The sequence below is a fragment of the Sciurus vulgaris genome (assembly GCF_902686455.1).
Source record: "Sciurus vulgaris genome assembly, chromosome: 9".
Lineage (NCBI taxonomy): Eukaryota > Metazoa > Chordata > Mammalia > Rodentia > Sciuridae > Sciurus > Sciurus vulgaris.
In genome coordinates, this window is record NC_136469.1 from 24,533,389 (window position 1) to 24,550,955 (window position 17,567).

General features: G+C 43.8%; 1 protein-coding gene across 7 annotated transcripts in view; it reads left to right on the forward strand.

The window, feature by feature from the left end:
• Nucleotides 1–17,254, forward strand: part of REELD1 (reeler domain containing 1) — a 39,958-nt gene extending 22,704 nt beyond the window's left edge. For all 7 annotated transcript variants that reach the window (XM_079154156.1, XM_079154157.1, XM_079154161.1 and 4 more), the window contains 7 exons: nt 565–695; nt 798–1,013; nt 2,608–2,830; nt 4,819–4,988; nt 8,365–8,614; nt 9,688–9,751; nt 10,530–17,254. In XM_079154156.1, coding sequence (XP_079010282.1) covers nt 809–1,013; nt 2,608–2,830; nt 4,819–4,988; nt 8,365–8,614; nt 9,688–9,751; nt 10,530–11,138 — 1,521 coding nt within the window. In that variant the 5' untranslated portion in view covers nt 565–695; nt 798–808 and the 3' untranslated portion in view covers nt 11,139–17,254. The remainder of the gene's footprint in view (nt 1–564; nt 696–797; nt 1,014–2,607; nt 2,831–4,818; nt 4,989–8,364; nt 8,615–9,687; nt 9,752–10,529) is intronic.
• Nucleotides 17,255–17,567: the final 313 nt, after the last annotated feature.

The following is a 17,567-nucleotide window of genomic DNA, read 5'->3' on the forward strand; positions in this document are numbered from 1 at the left end:
CTTCTTTGTTCCTTTCACCTTAGTTTTAGCTATAAACTTCTTCACATTGTGGACTTTTCATTCCTTCTATGGATGGGGATCTGAGGTAGTAAACAAAAATGAAATTTACTCTATCAGTGCTTTATAATCCATTCATTGTATTCTATTCCTGAATCAAATGTTTTGCCAATGTATTTAACAAGATATAGGATGAGTCATCCTGGGTGTGATTTTTCTGCTCATTTTCTTTGCTGAAAGTAGTGAAATAACTAAAAAGAACAGGAGAAAGAAACGGGATTATCAAAGCATTGCAAACTTAATCACCTCTAAATAATTGATATTTGGTAGAAATTTTGTAGCATTTAACTCTGTAATTTGTGATTGAAGAGATAAGACACTAATTCAAGTCCCGTGTCTGTCATACGCCTGCCCATATTGGAACATTGGGGGGTTTGCCTCAGCAATAACTTAGTACATCTACCTTGCCTTTGGGTATCAGACAGCTTATAAGGGGTTCACTTTAGGACCCAAACATTTTCAGGTATTATTTCTTTGACTTAATAATTAATGCTTCTTTTTTTAAAGGCAATTTGGTCTTATGACAGAATTATAAGAAGAAAAAAATTTTTTGAAGTGTTTGGAAATGAAACACTTCCTGTAGCCTGGCATGTCTGTTTGATCTTGACCTTGAGGAAACAGCACTGAAAGCATCCCAGGTACAAAGGGAGGGAGGGATTCAGGTCAGTCACATCCGAAAAGACTTCATATCATTTTCTTAAATAGCATTTGGACTGAAGCCCTTGTTTGTCACTAAATAGGAAAGGGCAGGATGAAGGTCCCGGCTACCTTTGTAGGCTGGGCGTGTACCTCCCTCTTCCTGGCTTCCTGCTCGTCTGCCTTCTCCCATGGGGCCAGTGCGGTGGCCTGTGAGGATATGCAGCCCAGACACATCCAAGCCCAGCCCCAGCGCCCCAGCTCCCTCCACGTCACCATCCACACCAGCAGGTCCTACTCACCAGGTGACAAGATCCCAGGTAGGCCTAAGAGCCATGGAGACATTTGGGGAGCCCCACAGCCCTCTGGGGGGTGGTCCTCCAAGTTGTGCTTACCCCAGGCCCTCCTGAACTAAAGTTTGGCTTAGTCCTAAGAGGCAATTATTTGGCCAAAAATATGCATGAAATTTTTGTGTCATGGAAACCATAGGATAACTAATCTATATTTGTAGGAATCGTGAATCATGATTTTGTCCTTATTTTTTCTCTCTCTCTCTTTTTTTTTTTTTTTTTTTTTTTGCAGTGCTGGGGATTGAACCCAGGGCCTTGTACTTGTGAGGCAAGCAATCTACCAACTGAGCTATATCCCCAGGCCTGTCCTTATCATAAGATAAATAAATATGATTGCCCCAAACAATCTTCATGCATTGTTTGTGAAAAATATAAATTTTCTCATCATTTAAAACTAAAATTTGTTCAACTTGTGAGATTGTGGATATGTTGATTTGCTTGACTATGGTAACCATTTTGCTATGTGTATCAAGACATCATGTTATATATCTTAAATATATCTGATAAAAATCTTTAAAACTAAAATTCTGTAGAGAATGATATTGGCCAAATTATATTGTTATATTATGGGCATGCATGAATATATAACAATCCCACCATTATATGCAACTATAATGCACAATAAAAATTTGAAAAAAATAAAATAAAATACAGGGTTGAGGATGTAGCTCAGTTTCACAGCTCGTGCTAAGTATATGTGAGACCCTGAGTTCAATCCCTAGCACCTGTCCCTCTCTGCCACCACACAGACACACAGCCTCTGCTAACCTCTAATTCTCTTTCTAATAATTTGTTTACTCTAGGTATCTCACCTACGTCATCATATAATATGTCCTTTTGCATCAGGCTTATTGAACTTATTATGTTTTCAGGGTCCATTGATGTTGTAGGACATATCAAAGGAATTGCATTTTAAATACAGAAGATGTTGCACAGTTTTTAAGTCCAACACTAGAAAATCAAATACCCTCATCTTTCCACAGTCTACTAACAGTCATAATATTTTAATATGTTTTAATATTTGCTAATATAGACACAAAATAGTAACATTTTAGTATTTGTTAATATAGACACAAAATAGTAATTCATTTACAACTGCTTTTGAAATTATGATCCAGCTTGTTTTATTTTCTAGTAGTGTCCTTTTGTTATTTTGAGAGGGGTCATATTTGTACTGATTCACCTTAATTCTATGCCATAGTCTGTTTTATATGTTATAAGATTTAGTTTATCATCTGTATCGATTTCATCTTCATCCAGATTTTTTAAATAGAGCAAAGTTTATTCATCTTTTCCTTTATGGCAAATGGATTTTACTTAGGCGTTGTTCTTACTTCTGATACGTAAAAAAATTTTGTTTGTTTTTTTTTTTACATACCTTTCATCCAAACAGACTTTATCTTGGTGTGAAATAGGACTTGGACTCTTTTTCCTGCTAATGAATTGCTCGCTTTCTGGGAGGGGGTGACAGGTCCTCCACTTTTAGCTTGGAAAACACCCCTATCAAACCACCTAGGGGGCTGAACCCGGCGCGTCAGTCTTGACCGGCTGTTCTCTGCCGCAGTGCTGGTGAGAAGCAGTCTTGACTTCATGGGGTTCCTGCTGCAGGCTCGGAGCCTGTCCAATCATCAGACAGCGGGCACTTTTGTCTTCATTCCTCCTCGTTCCAAACTGATGACTTGCTTTGAAGAGGCGGATGCAGTCACCCACTCTGACAAGTCCCCAAAGAGAAACCTCTCCTTCGTGTGGAAGGCCCCTGCTCAGCCCCTGGGGGACATCCGGTTCCTGTAAGTCAGGGAAGTGCTGTTTCTTGGTCCCCGAGGCCACTTTGAGGGCAGGGTGGAGGGCTTCTCTTCCTCTTTCATATCCTTGGTCTCCTTCTCCATATATAGCCACCTTAGAACAAGGACAGGGTCCCTGCAGCTGCCAAATCCAGACAGCCTATGCAGAGGGCAACTGAGCAGAGTTCGCCCCAGACCTTCCTTCACCAGCGTCACAGCCCTGGAGTGTGTTATTCCCCTCCCCAGAGTTACAGCCTATCTTTTCCAGAATTTCTCTTCAGGAAATTCTGACTACAGAACAAAAGAGATGGTGGTGGTAGAAGAGAGACAGAGGCAGATGGACAAATGGACAGTTCCCTCGACCAGCGGAAGCCCCTTCAGTCTCTATGCCTTGGCGCGTTCTCTAGATCAAATGAGCAGAATGAGCCTACTGTGGTGGCACATGCCTGTTGTCCTAGGACTCTGGGGGCTGAGGCACAGGGTCACTTGAGCCCAGTCTGGGTGACATCACAATTAATTAAATAAACAAAATAAAAATTAATTAATAAAATGAAGGGCATAATAATGATACCATCCACCTCCTCCAGTGTGTAAGGAGGCAAAAGCAATATATGCAAAGTAGTTATGGCCGTTCCAGTAAGAGTAAGCGCTGTAACTTGTCTTTAACCCTCAAAGTGAGATACGTGTTGTAACACTCCTTTCAGATTCTGTCATTTACCAAGGACAAATTTTTCATCCCTCAAGAAAGGGGAGTGTGTCCCTGAGTTTCTTTCCCCAACACCCTTAGAAATACATGAGGGAGACAGCAGCTGAACTCTGTTTGCCCTCTGCACTGGGAGCCAGAGACGAGGTTCATGGTCCACCCACACTGTCCCTCCTCTGTCCCTTCCTGGAAGCTCCAAGTGGCAGACAGGGCAGCAGGAAGAGAACACTGTGCCCTTGAAGGGCTGCTATGTGATCAGCCAGCCTCTGTCCTTGGCTTCCATTCTTATCTGGTGTAGGGGATTCTGCTATTTGAATCCCTTCAACCTTTCTGGTCACTTTTCTCTCTCTCAGAGCCCCTCCATTCTTATTTTGGGGTTCACCACCATAGTTGCCATGTGCTGCATAGGAAGTGGTTTAAAAGCTATTGTCTCCACGTGACAGGAAAAAGAGCCACGTACTGGATCAGAAATGGCTCCCAAAGTCACCCTGCACTCTCCCCTCCTGGAATCCTTGCCACCCACCTGTGACTGAGGCCTGCTCCGTGCCCCTCCGTTGTTCCCTCCCTCTCTGGGTGACTTTGGCTGTATTAATCACATGGTCATGACTGCCCTTGGAAAATGTAAAGTGGGAAAAATGACATTTGCCAAGAATACCTACCTCTGTGAAAATGTTGGGAGGATAAATGGCACAACGTTTATGAAAGTGATTTTCACTGAAGAAAGGCATTATGGGATCCAAATATTATTTAGAATATTGATGATTTCTCTCTAATTGTCAATGGAATCTACAATTACAATAGAATCATACCATTGTACAATAGAATTTTGAAAACTTATTAATTATGTCATTAATAGAATCTCAGTGATGGTTAAAAATAAAGCTGAAGATACAAGCTTTTACTTGGGTCTAAACAATTCAAGAAGACACCTGTTAGTCAAAATGATCTTTTTCCGCCGTGCTAGAGAGAGACACCAGGGCTTTGTGCCTTCTCAGTCAGAGCTTTACCAGCCCCCAAATGAGATTTTTGATGCCTGTATTTATTAGGAAGGATAATCATTTGTATATACCCTTTCCTAGTCTAACTGAATTGCAACTCTTGAGTTTTTGATTTTTTCAAGAATGAAGTCACGCAAAGGGAAATAAAACAATTCTTTCTAGTTCTCAGTCATTTAGACTTTCGTTCTTTGTTAGTATCCACCACGTTCTCACTTGCTATTAGTATGGACCAGGCTATTATTATTTAGGGGAAACTCAATCCCTGAATCACTCTGCTCTGTCTTTTCCCACAGTTTATCAGTAGTCCAGTCGTATTTTGTTTACTGGGCAAGGATTGAATCAGCTGTTGTATCACAACAGACACGTAGCAGAGCCCTCTCTGATGACCACCACCGTGCTGAGCTGGGGATGCTGGTGCCGACCCCTGGGCGAAGGCTGGATGACTCTGAAGGGACAGCCCCAGGTATCGCTGACCGCTGTGCTTAGGAGCCTGGCTGCCATCATTATTTACAGTGATCTATTTTCACTTACAAGTGACTACTGCCAGTTTCCTGTCCCTGAAAAACAAGCAATAAACACCTGCCTCCAGTGGCAGCAGCCCATCCCAGAAAGTGATAACTGGGCGGTGAGAGGGAGGGGCTGCCTGCGCTTGCTCCCACTGCTTCCTTGGCAAACACACTTCATCTGGCTCAACCTAACAAATTAAGGTGGACCCTTGGGGGGAACAGTTAGGGCTGCATTGCAAAACCAGAAGATGTTCCTTCTGCCTCCATCTTTGCTGGTCAGCACAGTATTTCCTTAGTCCCCTGAAGCACCAAAAAGAAATGAGCTATTTTTTTTCTTCCTTCCTTCCTTCCTTCCTTCCTTCCTTCCTTCCTTCCTTCCTTCCTTCCTTCCTTCCTTCCTTCCTTCCTTCCTTCCTTCCTTCCTTCCTCTTTCTTTCTTTCTTTCTTTCTTTCTTTCTTTCTTTCTTTCTTTCTTTCTTTCTTTCTTTCTTTCTTTCTTTCTCTCTCCTCTCTCTCTCTCTCTCACACACACACACACACACACACTTTCTTTTCTTTTTTTTTTTTTTTTAATAAAATCTCATCTAGTTTTTATTGTTACTTTCCATGGTGAGAAGATGACTCTTTGCAGCCTGGGTTGGAGAATGGAATCAAGAATAAGAGGCTGTTTCAATGGAAATCAACTTTTTCTCCGTTGTATGGCATGATTTTATCCTCCATTGGCCCATGAACTTCTGAAAAGAGAAACAAAGCAAAACAAACAACCCAAAACCCCTAACCAGCCACAGAAGGTCTGACCTCCCTGGCATCCTCTGACATCCTGTGACATGGAGCCAATTCTCATTATCTATTTCTGGTTAAGGGTCTTAAACAGATGCTCTCATGACAACACACAACCAGTCACCTCCACAGAAGTTACCGTCCTTAACCCATTAAATCCCAGTTTCCTTCGTTCTTGATTCTTTCCTTAAAATTTCTTGCTGATACATTAAAGTCAAAATCTAACCAAATCCCTGCCTGTGCTCACTGTAGCAGATCCAGGCACAGAAACAACCAAGGGTCACCCTCCCTTCTCTGTCTCTGTCCCCAAACCTTTGTTTTCTCCTCTTATCCCAGTACAGCTCCTCCAGCTTTTCTGCCAAGATACTCCTAAAAGCAGAGTCAAGAACTCAGGGTCTGAGAGGTGACCCAGAAAAGACCCCACAGACCCAACATGGTGGAAGTCTCATGTTTTATTTTATCAAGCCCCAAGTCCAACCATGTTTGTTTTAATATGGACATGAATAAAAGTGAGATATCAGGAGGAAGTGTCACATTGAGCTCTCAGCCTCTCTGATGCCTGCCTGTCCCACTGGGAGACTAGGTCCCTCCTGGGGTCACAGACGCCAGTCTGAGCAGCTTACAGGAGAAATTTCTCATGTTGCCACCCATGTTCCCCACCCTAGTGATTCTCAAAGGAAAAAGGAGTATGTGTGTTTGTGTGTGTGCTGGAGGGCCACCTAGTAAAACAAAATAGATTTCTTAACCGCAGGAAGAATTCAGTAGGTATATGTGAATTGGGACTTGTCAAAATTGGAAAAATAGTACATTGTGTTTCTCACACATATTTGCCACAGACCCTCAGGACATTTTGTGCTCCTGCTCCACTCCTGTAGGTACAATCTACTCTTACATCTTCAGGCTTTCCCTCTGAGAGTCCCCAAAGTGGATGGTTCCTCATGATGATCTACTGATCTACATTGCTTACAGGACACAGCTCAAATATCTCCTTAGCAAAACTTTTTCTCACACTTATCTTAGATCTTGCCAGCTGCTGTAAGAAGGTACCTTTGACTGGGTAATTTATAAGCAATAGAAATTCATTGCTCACAATTCTGGAGGCTGGAAGTCCAAGATCAGGGTACCAGCAGGTTCAGTATCTGGTGAGGGACCATGACTTATAGATGGCACTTTCTATGTGTCTTCACATGGTGGAAGGGGTGAAAAAGCCCCCCAGGTCTCTTTTGTAAGGGCACTAATTCCGTTCATGAGGTGCTGCCTTCATGAGCTAATCACCTCCTTAAGACACCTACTACATTGGGATTAGGTTTTAACACATGAATTTGGGGGAGCAAACTTCAGATGATAGCAGCAAGGTAATTGCTTCCCTAGCTCTGGAACTGAAGTCCTCTTCACATTTATACTTTGTAAGTTGGGAATGTAGGGACTCTCACCTCCTAGATTTTGAGTTCAGGGACAACAGTCACAAATCTGCCTCAGTTCTGCATGCCCAGATACCAGAGCAATTCCCAGCATGCAGTGGGTCTGTCTGTGATATCCGAGTGCACTTTGAGTTCAGGCAGGAATTCCAAACTGTCAGTTGTTGTGTGTGTCTGGGTTACCCGGCTTCATTCTTCCCCATAAGGTTTTTGAGAAATGAAAATAGGGGAATGAAGAGGCATCAAACACTGTCCAGATGAACTCAGCCAACACTGCTTGGGTCAGCACTGCCCTGTCATTCAAATCAGGACCTCTCAGTGCATGCTGCTTGTGTGCCAGCCACAGTGCTTCATGCTTTTATGTCAGCTATTTTACTTCACCCCTCCACACCTCTGTGCTATGGGTTCTGTTATGGGCCCCATTTTGCAAATGAAACTAATGCTCAGGGAAGACTTGCCCAAAGCTGGGAGTTAGCATTGAGCCCAGATAATAATCTGACTCAAAAACAAGCACTTGCTTGCTTGCTGCCCTGTTTGCAGCTATTTCTAATGCTCTGGGTCCTTGTATGAGTCAGTCACAGATGGGAAATCAGATGGTGGAGGACAGTGGAGGGCAGTGGTCTTGCCTCTGCCCATAGCAGACAATCAAGTCATTATCATCACCAGGGAAATTTGGAGTGTTAATAATATATGGCAAAAGATACATGGCAAAAGATCTAGGGTTTTTAACAATCTGATTTGTGGATTCTAGTTTTCTTCTAGCTAGAGTTTCTGCAGAGATGAAAACAAAACTACAGTGGTCCAGTGGTTTCTATATTCCTGTATGGTGGCAGTGAAAAACATACAAGCCCAGAAGATGTGAGAAATCAGTGCTTAGCTGCTTGGTTAAGAGGTTATATTACTGAGCAGATCATCTTCCTGTTGACATTTTTGAGTGCCTCACATTTAATGATCATTCTTAAGGTACATTAGAATCTCCACTATTTACCCTGTTTTTGTAGTCATTTGTACCAATCAATGTGGGAAAAATGCTCTCACTGTCTCTGTGTGGTGTCTTCAGGCCTGGGCTCATCTCCCAGGGTCCCCGTCACCCTTTAGCAATAGCACAAAAATGTCTTTGCTGTTGTTTTTACAGGACCTTCTGAAGAGAACAACTCAGATCCTGTTCCTGCTAGTATTGGGGTGACAAAGTTGCCTGGAGATACAGAGACTCTGTCCCAATCACATTCACATACAGCTACTGCAAACAGCAATGGTCCGCAACCCAGTGGGGACAGCAGTCCAATCCTAGAACCATCCATGGATTCCCATAGGCTGGAGAAGCTTGTGGCCCTTAGGAGATTCTTCTCAGAGGCCTTTGCTTCCAGCCTGAGCACCCACCACAGGTAAAGGGTGATGGAGTTGTGTGTTAATCAACTTTTTATCTCTGTGACCAAAGTACCTGACAAGAACAACTTAGAGGAGGAAAAGTTTATTTTGGGGTTCATGATTTAAGAGGTTTAGTCCATGGGCAGCTGATTCCATTGCTTTGGGCAGAGTATCATGGTGGAAGGGCATGGTAAAGGAGAGCTGTTCAGCTTATGACAGCCAGGAAGGAGAGAGAGAGAGAGAGAGAGAGAGAGAGAGAGAGAGAGAGAGAGAGAGAGAGAGAGAGAGAGAGAGAGAGAGAGAGAAGCCAGTGTTCAGCTTATGACAGCCAGGAAGGAGAGAGAGAGAGAGAGAGAGAGAGAGAGAGAGAGAGAGAGAGAGAGAGAGAGAGAGAGAGAGAAGCCAGTGTTCAGCTTATGACAGCCAGGAAGGAGAGAGAGAGAGAGAGAAGCCAGGAAGGAAATACACACTCCAAAGGCATGTCCCCCAGTGACCTACTTCCTCCAGCCACACCCCATCTGCCTATCCTTGCCACCCAGTTAGTCCATCCAAGGATTAATCTATTGATGAGGTTACAGCTCTCAAAGTCTAATTGTTTTATCTAACATGAATTTATCGGGTCATTTGGTACAGGTGGTGGAATGAGACTAAATATTGTGGCACTGGGAGTCTGATGAAAAAAGATCTCAGCCATATTTATTCATAAGTGCATGAAAAACCCTCACTGTAACAAGGCTACTGGTCAGAAGAGCTGGGTATGATAATCACCCAGGAAAACTCTAATTTCTTGGAGGGGTGAGGTCTCTGAGAGGATGCTATAAATAAAATCATTTTTTATTTTAAATATATTTATGATATGATATATAAATATATGTGTATTGTGTGAAATAATGAATGATAGCTCTTGGTGGGTTCTTTGCTACTATTCTCACTCACCCCACCCCTCAGTCTCCCTATTGTCTTCTGGTCCCAAACTGAGGAGTTATTCCAAGGAAATCTGATATCAGCATATAAAACAGTGGTGAGAAATACTGTTTTTTGATCCAAATACTTAATGATCCCTTCTTAGCCCTTCTATTCTTCCCTTTAGAACTCAGGATGATCCAAACTTTGATCCATTGGAAACTTGCCTGCCCTTGGATAAGGATGAACAGGTAAGAGCTTGAATTGCAAATGGGGGTCAAGGTTGGCATTTTGATCCCTGAGTGGGAAGTTCCAGGAAAACAGAGTTATTAGACTAGCAGCCAAAGTCAGAGAGAAGGCAAAGATATGATATATACAAAGCGTCTTCGTACTGATCAATACCAGCCTTTCCTTTCTACGCAATGTCTCTGAAGTTATCAGCAACTGCAGAAACGGATGGTTTTAGTGATCCGTGTGCCCACTTAGCCCTGGTTAACAATTCCTTTTCTCTCCCCCTTCACCTCTTCGTTACACTGGCCTGGAAACAGCGTGGATGGCCCAGAGGTTAGATCAATGGGCAATATAAAATATTCATGCCCACTGATTTACTCTTCCTTTGAAGCCTTAGAAGGAACACAAAATAAAACATGGTATAATATGCTTACTTGAATTTATTGGAACCTCCAGCAAGATTAAATGGCCCCTCCTGCATGGGTCCTGCCATCAAAAGACACACTCGATGCTTTTAGCATCAGAAGTGAAGCGGCTCTCCTTGTGAGCTTGGAAACCTCTTAAAGAACCCTAAGCTGCTGCTCATAACTGGCCTCCACGCTCTGTGCGGGGTCTCCATTAGCTGCCCCATCCCCATTGATAACAAGTGATACTGTCTATTTATCTACTTGGACATTTTACTTTCAGCTCTTTTAGGAACAGGCAAGAGGCTGGGTCTTAAAGCAACACAGTTAGTGGTAAAGTTCAGTGGCGAACTGAGGGAAGATCAGGCCCTTTGACTTATTTTTCCTTTTCTAGGACAAAATGGAAGCGCCTAACAGGACCCCACTGAGGCCTGCGCTGCACACTGTCCACTTTACCAACCCCCAGAGTCTCTGGTCTTCTGAAGCATCCATGGGGAGCGGGGCGGGGGCATCCAACACGACCCCCAACTTCCACACCTCTGGCGCCTCCAGGCTGCCGGCCGCTGGTGGCCAGTCCCAGGCATCAAGGCCCTCTGCCAACTTTGTACCTAAGTCAAAGCCCAGGGATCCCAGCGTGGGGACAGGGAAGGGAGACGGTGGTGTGGGACGCCCTAGCAAGACCAACCTGAGGCCTGCAGTCGGGCATGAGGGAGCCAGTGTCCCTTTGGGGATCCAGCTCAGCACACCCCAGCTGGGTACCCTACTCTGTCTGTCAGCCACCCTGGGCATGGCCCTGGCTGCTGGCCTCTGCTACCTGCACTCTCAGCATCGTCACAAGCGAACAGAAGTGTCCTTCAGCGAGGCAGCTGCTGATGCTGTTGCCAGGAGCGACGGCGGGGAGACTGTTCATGTCAGGAAGATTGGGGAGAACAGTTTTGTTTTGGTTCAAGCAGAATACAACAGGATCTCTCCTTCTGAGGGTGGCAGGAGAGCAGTCCTCTGAGAAGACTCTGGTGGCAGGTCTCTCAGTGGCCTCCTTAGACTCTGCAGAGCAGCTCAGTCAAAACAGAGCTAATGAGAATTCTTGATGAGGACAGGGATTCGCCGCGCCTCCTGTCAGCACGCAGCTAGCGGAGGAAGCGGCGAAAGGACCGCTTGATCAACAGAGGGAGTTCTTCCCCAGCTTTGTTGTCTTAACATCTGTAATTTGGCTTCTTTTTTTTTCCTTTTTGCAATTAGACGTTCTGTTTGAAGAGTTAAACTCGACACAATGAATATTGTATAACCCGCTCATTAACTAGACTCCTGTGGCCACCAAGCTTCCTCTGTTGCCTTGAGGAACCTGCTGAAATAGAAATTCTGTCCCTCCTCAGTGTCTCAGCCTCATCTCCTCCAACTCTTTGAAAAGACGTAATGTTGGGTTTGTGGCTCCTACAAGAAAAAGAACGGCAGCCCTCGCTTTCCTCTCTAAATCACCCTAGAAGTTTACTTCTCAAAACTGGGGCTCAAAAACAAATTGGAACTCCGTTCAGTTGCTTAGGTGGATGCAAGGATATTTGGTCTGCTTCAAACCCAGCAGTCTGGCAAATCTGCCATGGGAATTAATCCAAAGCAAGGAAGGTATGGAGAGTGTGATTGAATACATCTTTGGGAAAACATGAACCCCAGAGCAGAGCAGGGAGCCTCCCATGAGGTGTAAATGGATCTGGGACTTCCCGACCATTGACACTTGGTGGAAAGGTTTGTGTTTCCCAACAAGTAGCAGACATCTTGCCTTGGCCAAAGGTCAGGCTTAAAAAAAAAAAAAAAAAAAAAAAAAAATGACCAGCAGAGTTTGAAGAACAGCTGTTACCTTTCTTCTCAGGGGACATCAGAAAGAAATCTTTATGGACGAACACTGTCTATCTGCTCTCATAACTATGAAGTTCACTTTGATTTAGCAATGATTCCAGGGATCTAAATGGTGTCAAAACATTAGGGTTCAATAGAATTCTTAAACATGTTCAACTAATGTATTAGTTGAGTTAGGGGCCTCTCCAGAGATAACTCTACTACACTCATCATGCATTTTAATATGGAAACAAACACCACCAGAAATTTGGAAAGGATATTTGTCTTGCACCTTTCTCGGAGAGGTAAGATGCCAGAAAACTAGCACATATTTTTCACATTGAGTTGTCACAATAATTTAATAAGGGATGAGTTCAGTACCTTTCCAAGGACAGTGAGAAATCATGGCACCCCAATTCAACAACAACAACAAAAAAACCATTTTCTTAAAAAGATTGAGTGTGGCTGGGCACAGTGGCCAAGCCTGTAATCCCAGCAGCTCAGGAGGTTTGAGGCAGGAGGATAGTGAGTTCAAGGTCAGCCTCAGCAAAAACGAGGCACCAAGCAACTCAGTGAGAACCTGTCTCTAAATAAAATACAAAAAAGGGCTGGGGATGTGGCTCAGTGGTGGAGAGTGCCCCTGAGTTCAATCCCCAGTACTTCCCCCACCAAAAAAAAAAAAAAGAAAAAGAAAAAGAAATTGAGGTTGTAGGAAAGACACAGCTTCTTTTATTTCAACAGCCTACTTTACTTTAGCTCACTGGGCTTCGGTTGCAAAACTCTTTCCTCCTGGACCCCAAACTAGACAACTCTGTCCCCCAGCTTCAAACCTGAAGCACGAGAAGTCTAAATAATCTGAGCGTTCATAAATGAACATGTTCTAAGCATGCTGTGGTACGAAAGCAAATGTGCTGTGCTGCACGGATATCCCTCCTTCACACCCAACCTTCCTAAGACAACCTTCCTCCCCAGGATGCAAAGAAGCTCATTTGTGGTTGCTCTCATCTGGCCACTTCACCTTCAGGAGCTTCAGGTCCTGGGGCTATTGATGTAGAACAAATGATCCTAAAACGGAGTGGTTTAAAACCACCACTACCACCGCCATTTTTTCTCCTTCCTACTTCTGGAGTTGCTTGGGCTCAGCTGGGCAGTTCTTCTGCTTCTTGTGTTGCTTAGGGGCTGGGATGTCTGGGATGGTGGCTCACCTGGCTGGCTGGTGGTGTTGGCTGCTGGTTGGGCTTGTTGATGAAAATGGGAAGCTATTTGGTTCTTTTCTTTGTGGCTTCTTACACCACAGTGGCTGCAGAGGGAGAGTTCTGAGAACATATAACTAGAAGCTGCAGATCTCTTAGGACCTCACCTTGGCAGTCAGATGATTTCACTTCTGCTTCTCTCTGCCAGTCAGAGCAAGTCACAGGACCGGCCCTCTTTGAAGATCAATTGACTTCACTTATTTGATGAGTGATTCGACAAAGAATTTGCAACTATCTTTAATTCACTACTAGTTCTGGGTAGACTGCTGACCTGCTGTGGTGGTTTACCTGAGAGTAGAAGGTACTTTCCCTGATTATCCCTGGTGGATGCCCTGGGTCACCTCTCCTGCAGAGCATCAAAGGGGTTGAGAGAACTCTTCAACTTCAGGCTCAGGCATTTTCTCTTCTCCTGGTGGGTTCTAGCTCAGGCCAAAGATGAGGGAGACCTCTGAACCTTGGCTTCCACATCAGAGAAAGGGAAATGACAAGATTATTCTTTTGGTTGTTGTAAGGATTAAATGCATGCACACTTGGCTGACTGCCCATAGCTAACGAATCTGACCTGCCATTGCTATTAATGTTACCCTGTAGCTACAATACTGTCCTTAAATCGTGCCCATTTAGAGAAAATTCGGTGACCGCTGACACCTGCCCTTCCCTTCCCAGGAGAACTCCCACCCCTGTGCAGCCCCACCCCACCCCACTTTCCTGCAACTCGCGGGGTAGTGTGGAACCAGTTGCCATGGTAGCCATTGGCTACAATTCCTGCCAGGTATCAGATATGTGTGCTGCAACATTTGGACTGAACTGTCTTGGCGAGGGCAGCTGGGGAGCATAGGCACGCAGTCCAGCCACATCAAACTCCTCTGTCACTGTGTTCTTCAGGGTCCTGGAAGCCTGGCTTCAGAGAAGCCCCAAGAGGGAGTGAGTAGGAAGTGTTAACTTACTACTGTTACTAAAGCACAAAGCCATTAAAAGTTTAAAAGAGACAAAGGACTCAAATGCAACATCTTAAAATAGCTTTTTTGTTTCGTAAGAACAGCTACAGAATCACTCAACCAAACTCTTCTTGGAGAAAAGGAGGTTTGGGGCTAAACACACAGTTAAGGGAAAATAATGGAAAAACAATTGCTGAAAACTGTATCTTAAACAAATGTTTTTACATCTATTGTGCTAATTTAATAACCACAGGTCAGGGATAAGAGTTAGCCTTAACACTGACTATCAGAGATTATTTCTGATATTTCCAATGAATTCTCTTCCACAGATACAATTTTGGTAAATCACAATTTAATGCCCAGTCATAGCTTGGCTGAGTTATCTCATTGTTGAAGCCGTCAACATTTATTTGCTGTTACAATGTTTGTTTTATTTTTTTTAAAAAAACTTAATTAACAACAATGACAACAACCAAACCAAATCAAAACAAACCAAACCAAAACAAAGGTCATCAAGTCAATAAATATTTAAACAAGAGTCAGGATTTGTTTGAAAAGTTGTCTGGGAAAGGCTGGCAATTTCTGAATAAATTACAAATGATGGTCAGACCCCCCTTCCTGTCTTGAACTTCTGGTGTTAATTATGAATTGCAGCTTTTCTGGAATGCAGAATTTAAAAATTTCATTTCAATCTGACCTATTCCTTTTCTATAAGTAGTGTATGGCTAGGAACTTCTTTTATTCAAGTGAAATGAGTCTGCGTTAATTTGTTTTATTAAAATGGAATGTTGTACCTTTCATAAGATATTCCAAAGAATTTCTCGGCATCCAGCCATGGAAGGTGGCAAAATCAGCCATAGCAATCTCTGGGTTAGACTATCAGGAGGACCTTTGTGATAAAAGGAAGGCTAACGTTTTGGTGGTTCATTGGTTCTTTAAATGCAAAAAGAAAACTTCAACATTTAGAGACTCCTGGTGCCAGGGAGGACAACTTCAGCCTTCAAATGCCTTTGAGGCTTTAAGAAACAAAACAACAACGATAACAAAAAACAACAAAACAAAAAAGAACATGAATCCATTTATGTCACACTGTTTCCGTCTTCTCTAAAAACTTTCCATCTCTCTCAGGGTAAGATATGAACATCTGATGCAGCCGACAAGGTCCTGGGAGACTTGGCCCTCCAACATCACCCGTCATTCCTGCCTCCAGCATAGTCACTGGGCTGCCACGGACACCCGGGGAGCTCCACCCAGCTCCTTGGCTCTTGCTGTCCTTGTTGTCTGGAACTCGACCCCCCAGACATCCACAAGGCTTCAGAACCCTGCTCCCGTGCTGTCTCACCAGAGACCTTTCTCCCGACCTTGGCCTCCTCTTACCACTCCAAAGCCCCTACCTGCTGAGTGACATGCATAGCCGATATTACCCATCAAGTCATGTATTTATTTGTTTTTATTTTCTGTTTGCTCCTCCCAGACTTAGGTGCTGCATAGACTTTGTTTTGTTCGCTATATCCCAGTACGTAGTCCATGTGTCTCATTCCTAGTCCATAGTAAATAATCAATAAATAGCTGTTAATGAGGGAATGAGAAGTTCAATATTTGTGTTACTATCACCAGCTCCTGGTGTAGAGGAAAGCTGACTATGTCGCGTCTTGAGCAGCTCTGGGTGTTTGGGAACCAGGCAAGGCAAATTTTTTCCCTAGAGGTAAATTAAGGAGTTCTGTGGGCAACTGTCTTTGGGTCTTGTGTCTCCAGGCTCCAGGGAGGAGCGGAGATTAGACTTAACCTCTCAATGACCCAGGGCTAAGACAAAAGCTGCAGGGAGCCTTCCCCAATCAGAAGTTCATCTGTGAGCGTGTTTTCTTCAGTTTACAGTTTTGTACTGGGTTTTTCAATGATTAACATTTGGGGTTGAGTCATTGTCTATGCATTGTAAGATGTTTGGCAGTGTCCCTGGCCTTACCCAGTAGATGCCAGCATCCTCCTCCTCCCCACTTGAAACAACCAAAAATGTCTCCAGACTTTGCCAAATGTCCCCTGGAGGCAAAACCACCCCTCTGGGAACCACTGGCCTAGTAACTAAGAGATGCAATGATAGAGTCCAAATGAAGAGGCGTTTCCTAAGTCATTCCCACATTCAGGGATGAAGTGGATAGGACTGGGTAGACAGCTGTAAGATTTAAAAACTGGAGTGGCTTTAAAGATGATCTCACTGGGTGCTTTTTGAATTTTAAAAAACCTAGTAGGCAAAACAATGAAAATGGAACGTTCTAGTCAAAGTTTGGGGATAGCTTCCCCTTTTTTCCCCATCTTCTCTTTTATCTTCTCCAAGGCACTGGTAACCATTAAGGATGCCTTCTTTGATGAACCAGGCCCCCAGAGGTCACAGTCAAACGAGTTAGTCTAGGGTGATCCTCAGATTCTCTTCATCCATCCGGACTCCCAAATCAACTTTTCTTTCCTCCACATTTGGCAGCTCACTTATTTTCCGGGAGCACGTTAGGTGTTGTAAATATTCCTGTGGATCCGGACAGGGACTGGAATTAAGTAGAAAAATGGGCCAGGTTAGGGTGTGACCCACCAGGCTATGACAGGACCCAGCTAAAAAGAGAAGAAGAACGAAGGGGAGAGGGCCCCAAGGGCCTGCAAGGGGAAGGTTCTGGTTACCATTACCTTTTCAGCCAACTAAGTGCCCACCATTGCAAGATGTTTCTCCACGGTTAACAGCCACCATCTTGAATTCTCTACTCCCTTTCCCTGAGCGCCACATTTTCCTTCCTTCAAATGGCACCTTGGGAGCATCTTCCCCTCTCAGCTAATGACAAATGTTCTGCATAAAGTGTTTTGTTTCTTTATAGAGGGAAGAGACTGCCTGGAAATACATTCCATCGGATATTAAAGAATGTATTTCCCTGATTTATAGACAGGCAAGGCAGGGTTGTCTGAGAGTCAAGGAACCAATGGGGATATCCATTTTGACTAATGATTAATTATTATATCTAAAGTGATGCTTTCCTATCAACTGATAGGCTGGAAAAATAGACTAGAGCTTGCTAGGTTACCACCATGGGTCACAGATGTTGCCTCTGCATTTTCAGATTATATTATCCATTACAGACAGCACCTTCTCATTTAGAAACATAATTTGTTGTTCTCCCAGACCAGGAGGAAAAAAAAAAAAAAAAAAAAAGCTGACATTTCACATGCCAGCCAAAGATTAGAATCATTGTACAGGACCGTGCATGGAAGTACATTAGGATGTGGTGTCCCAGAATCAAGGACACCGGTGGCTGGTGCTGAGAGAGATGTAGAAGGCAGTGACTTCTGATCTTTATTATGCAAATGTGCAGCCCCGTGAGCCAGGCTGTTTAACCTCATCAGGGGAAATGTCACTGATCATTTCAAGCTCCA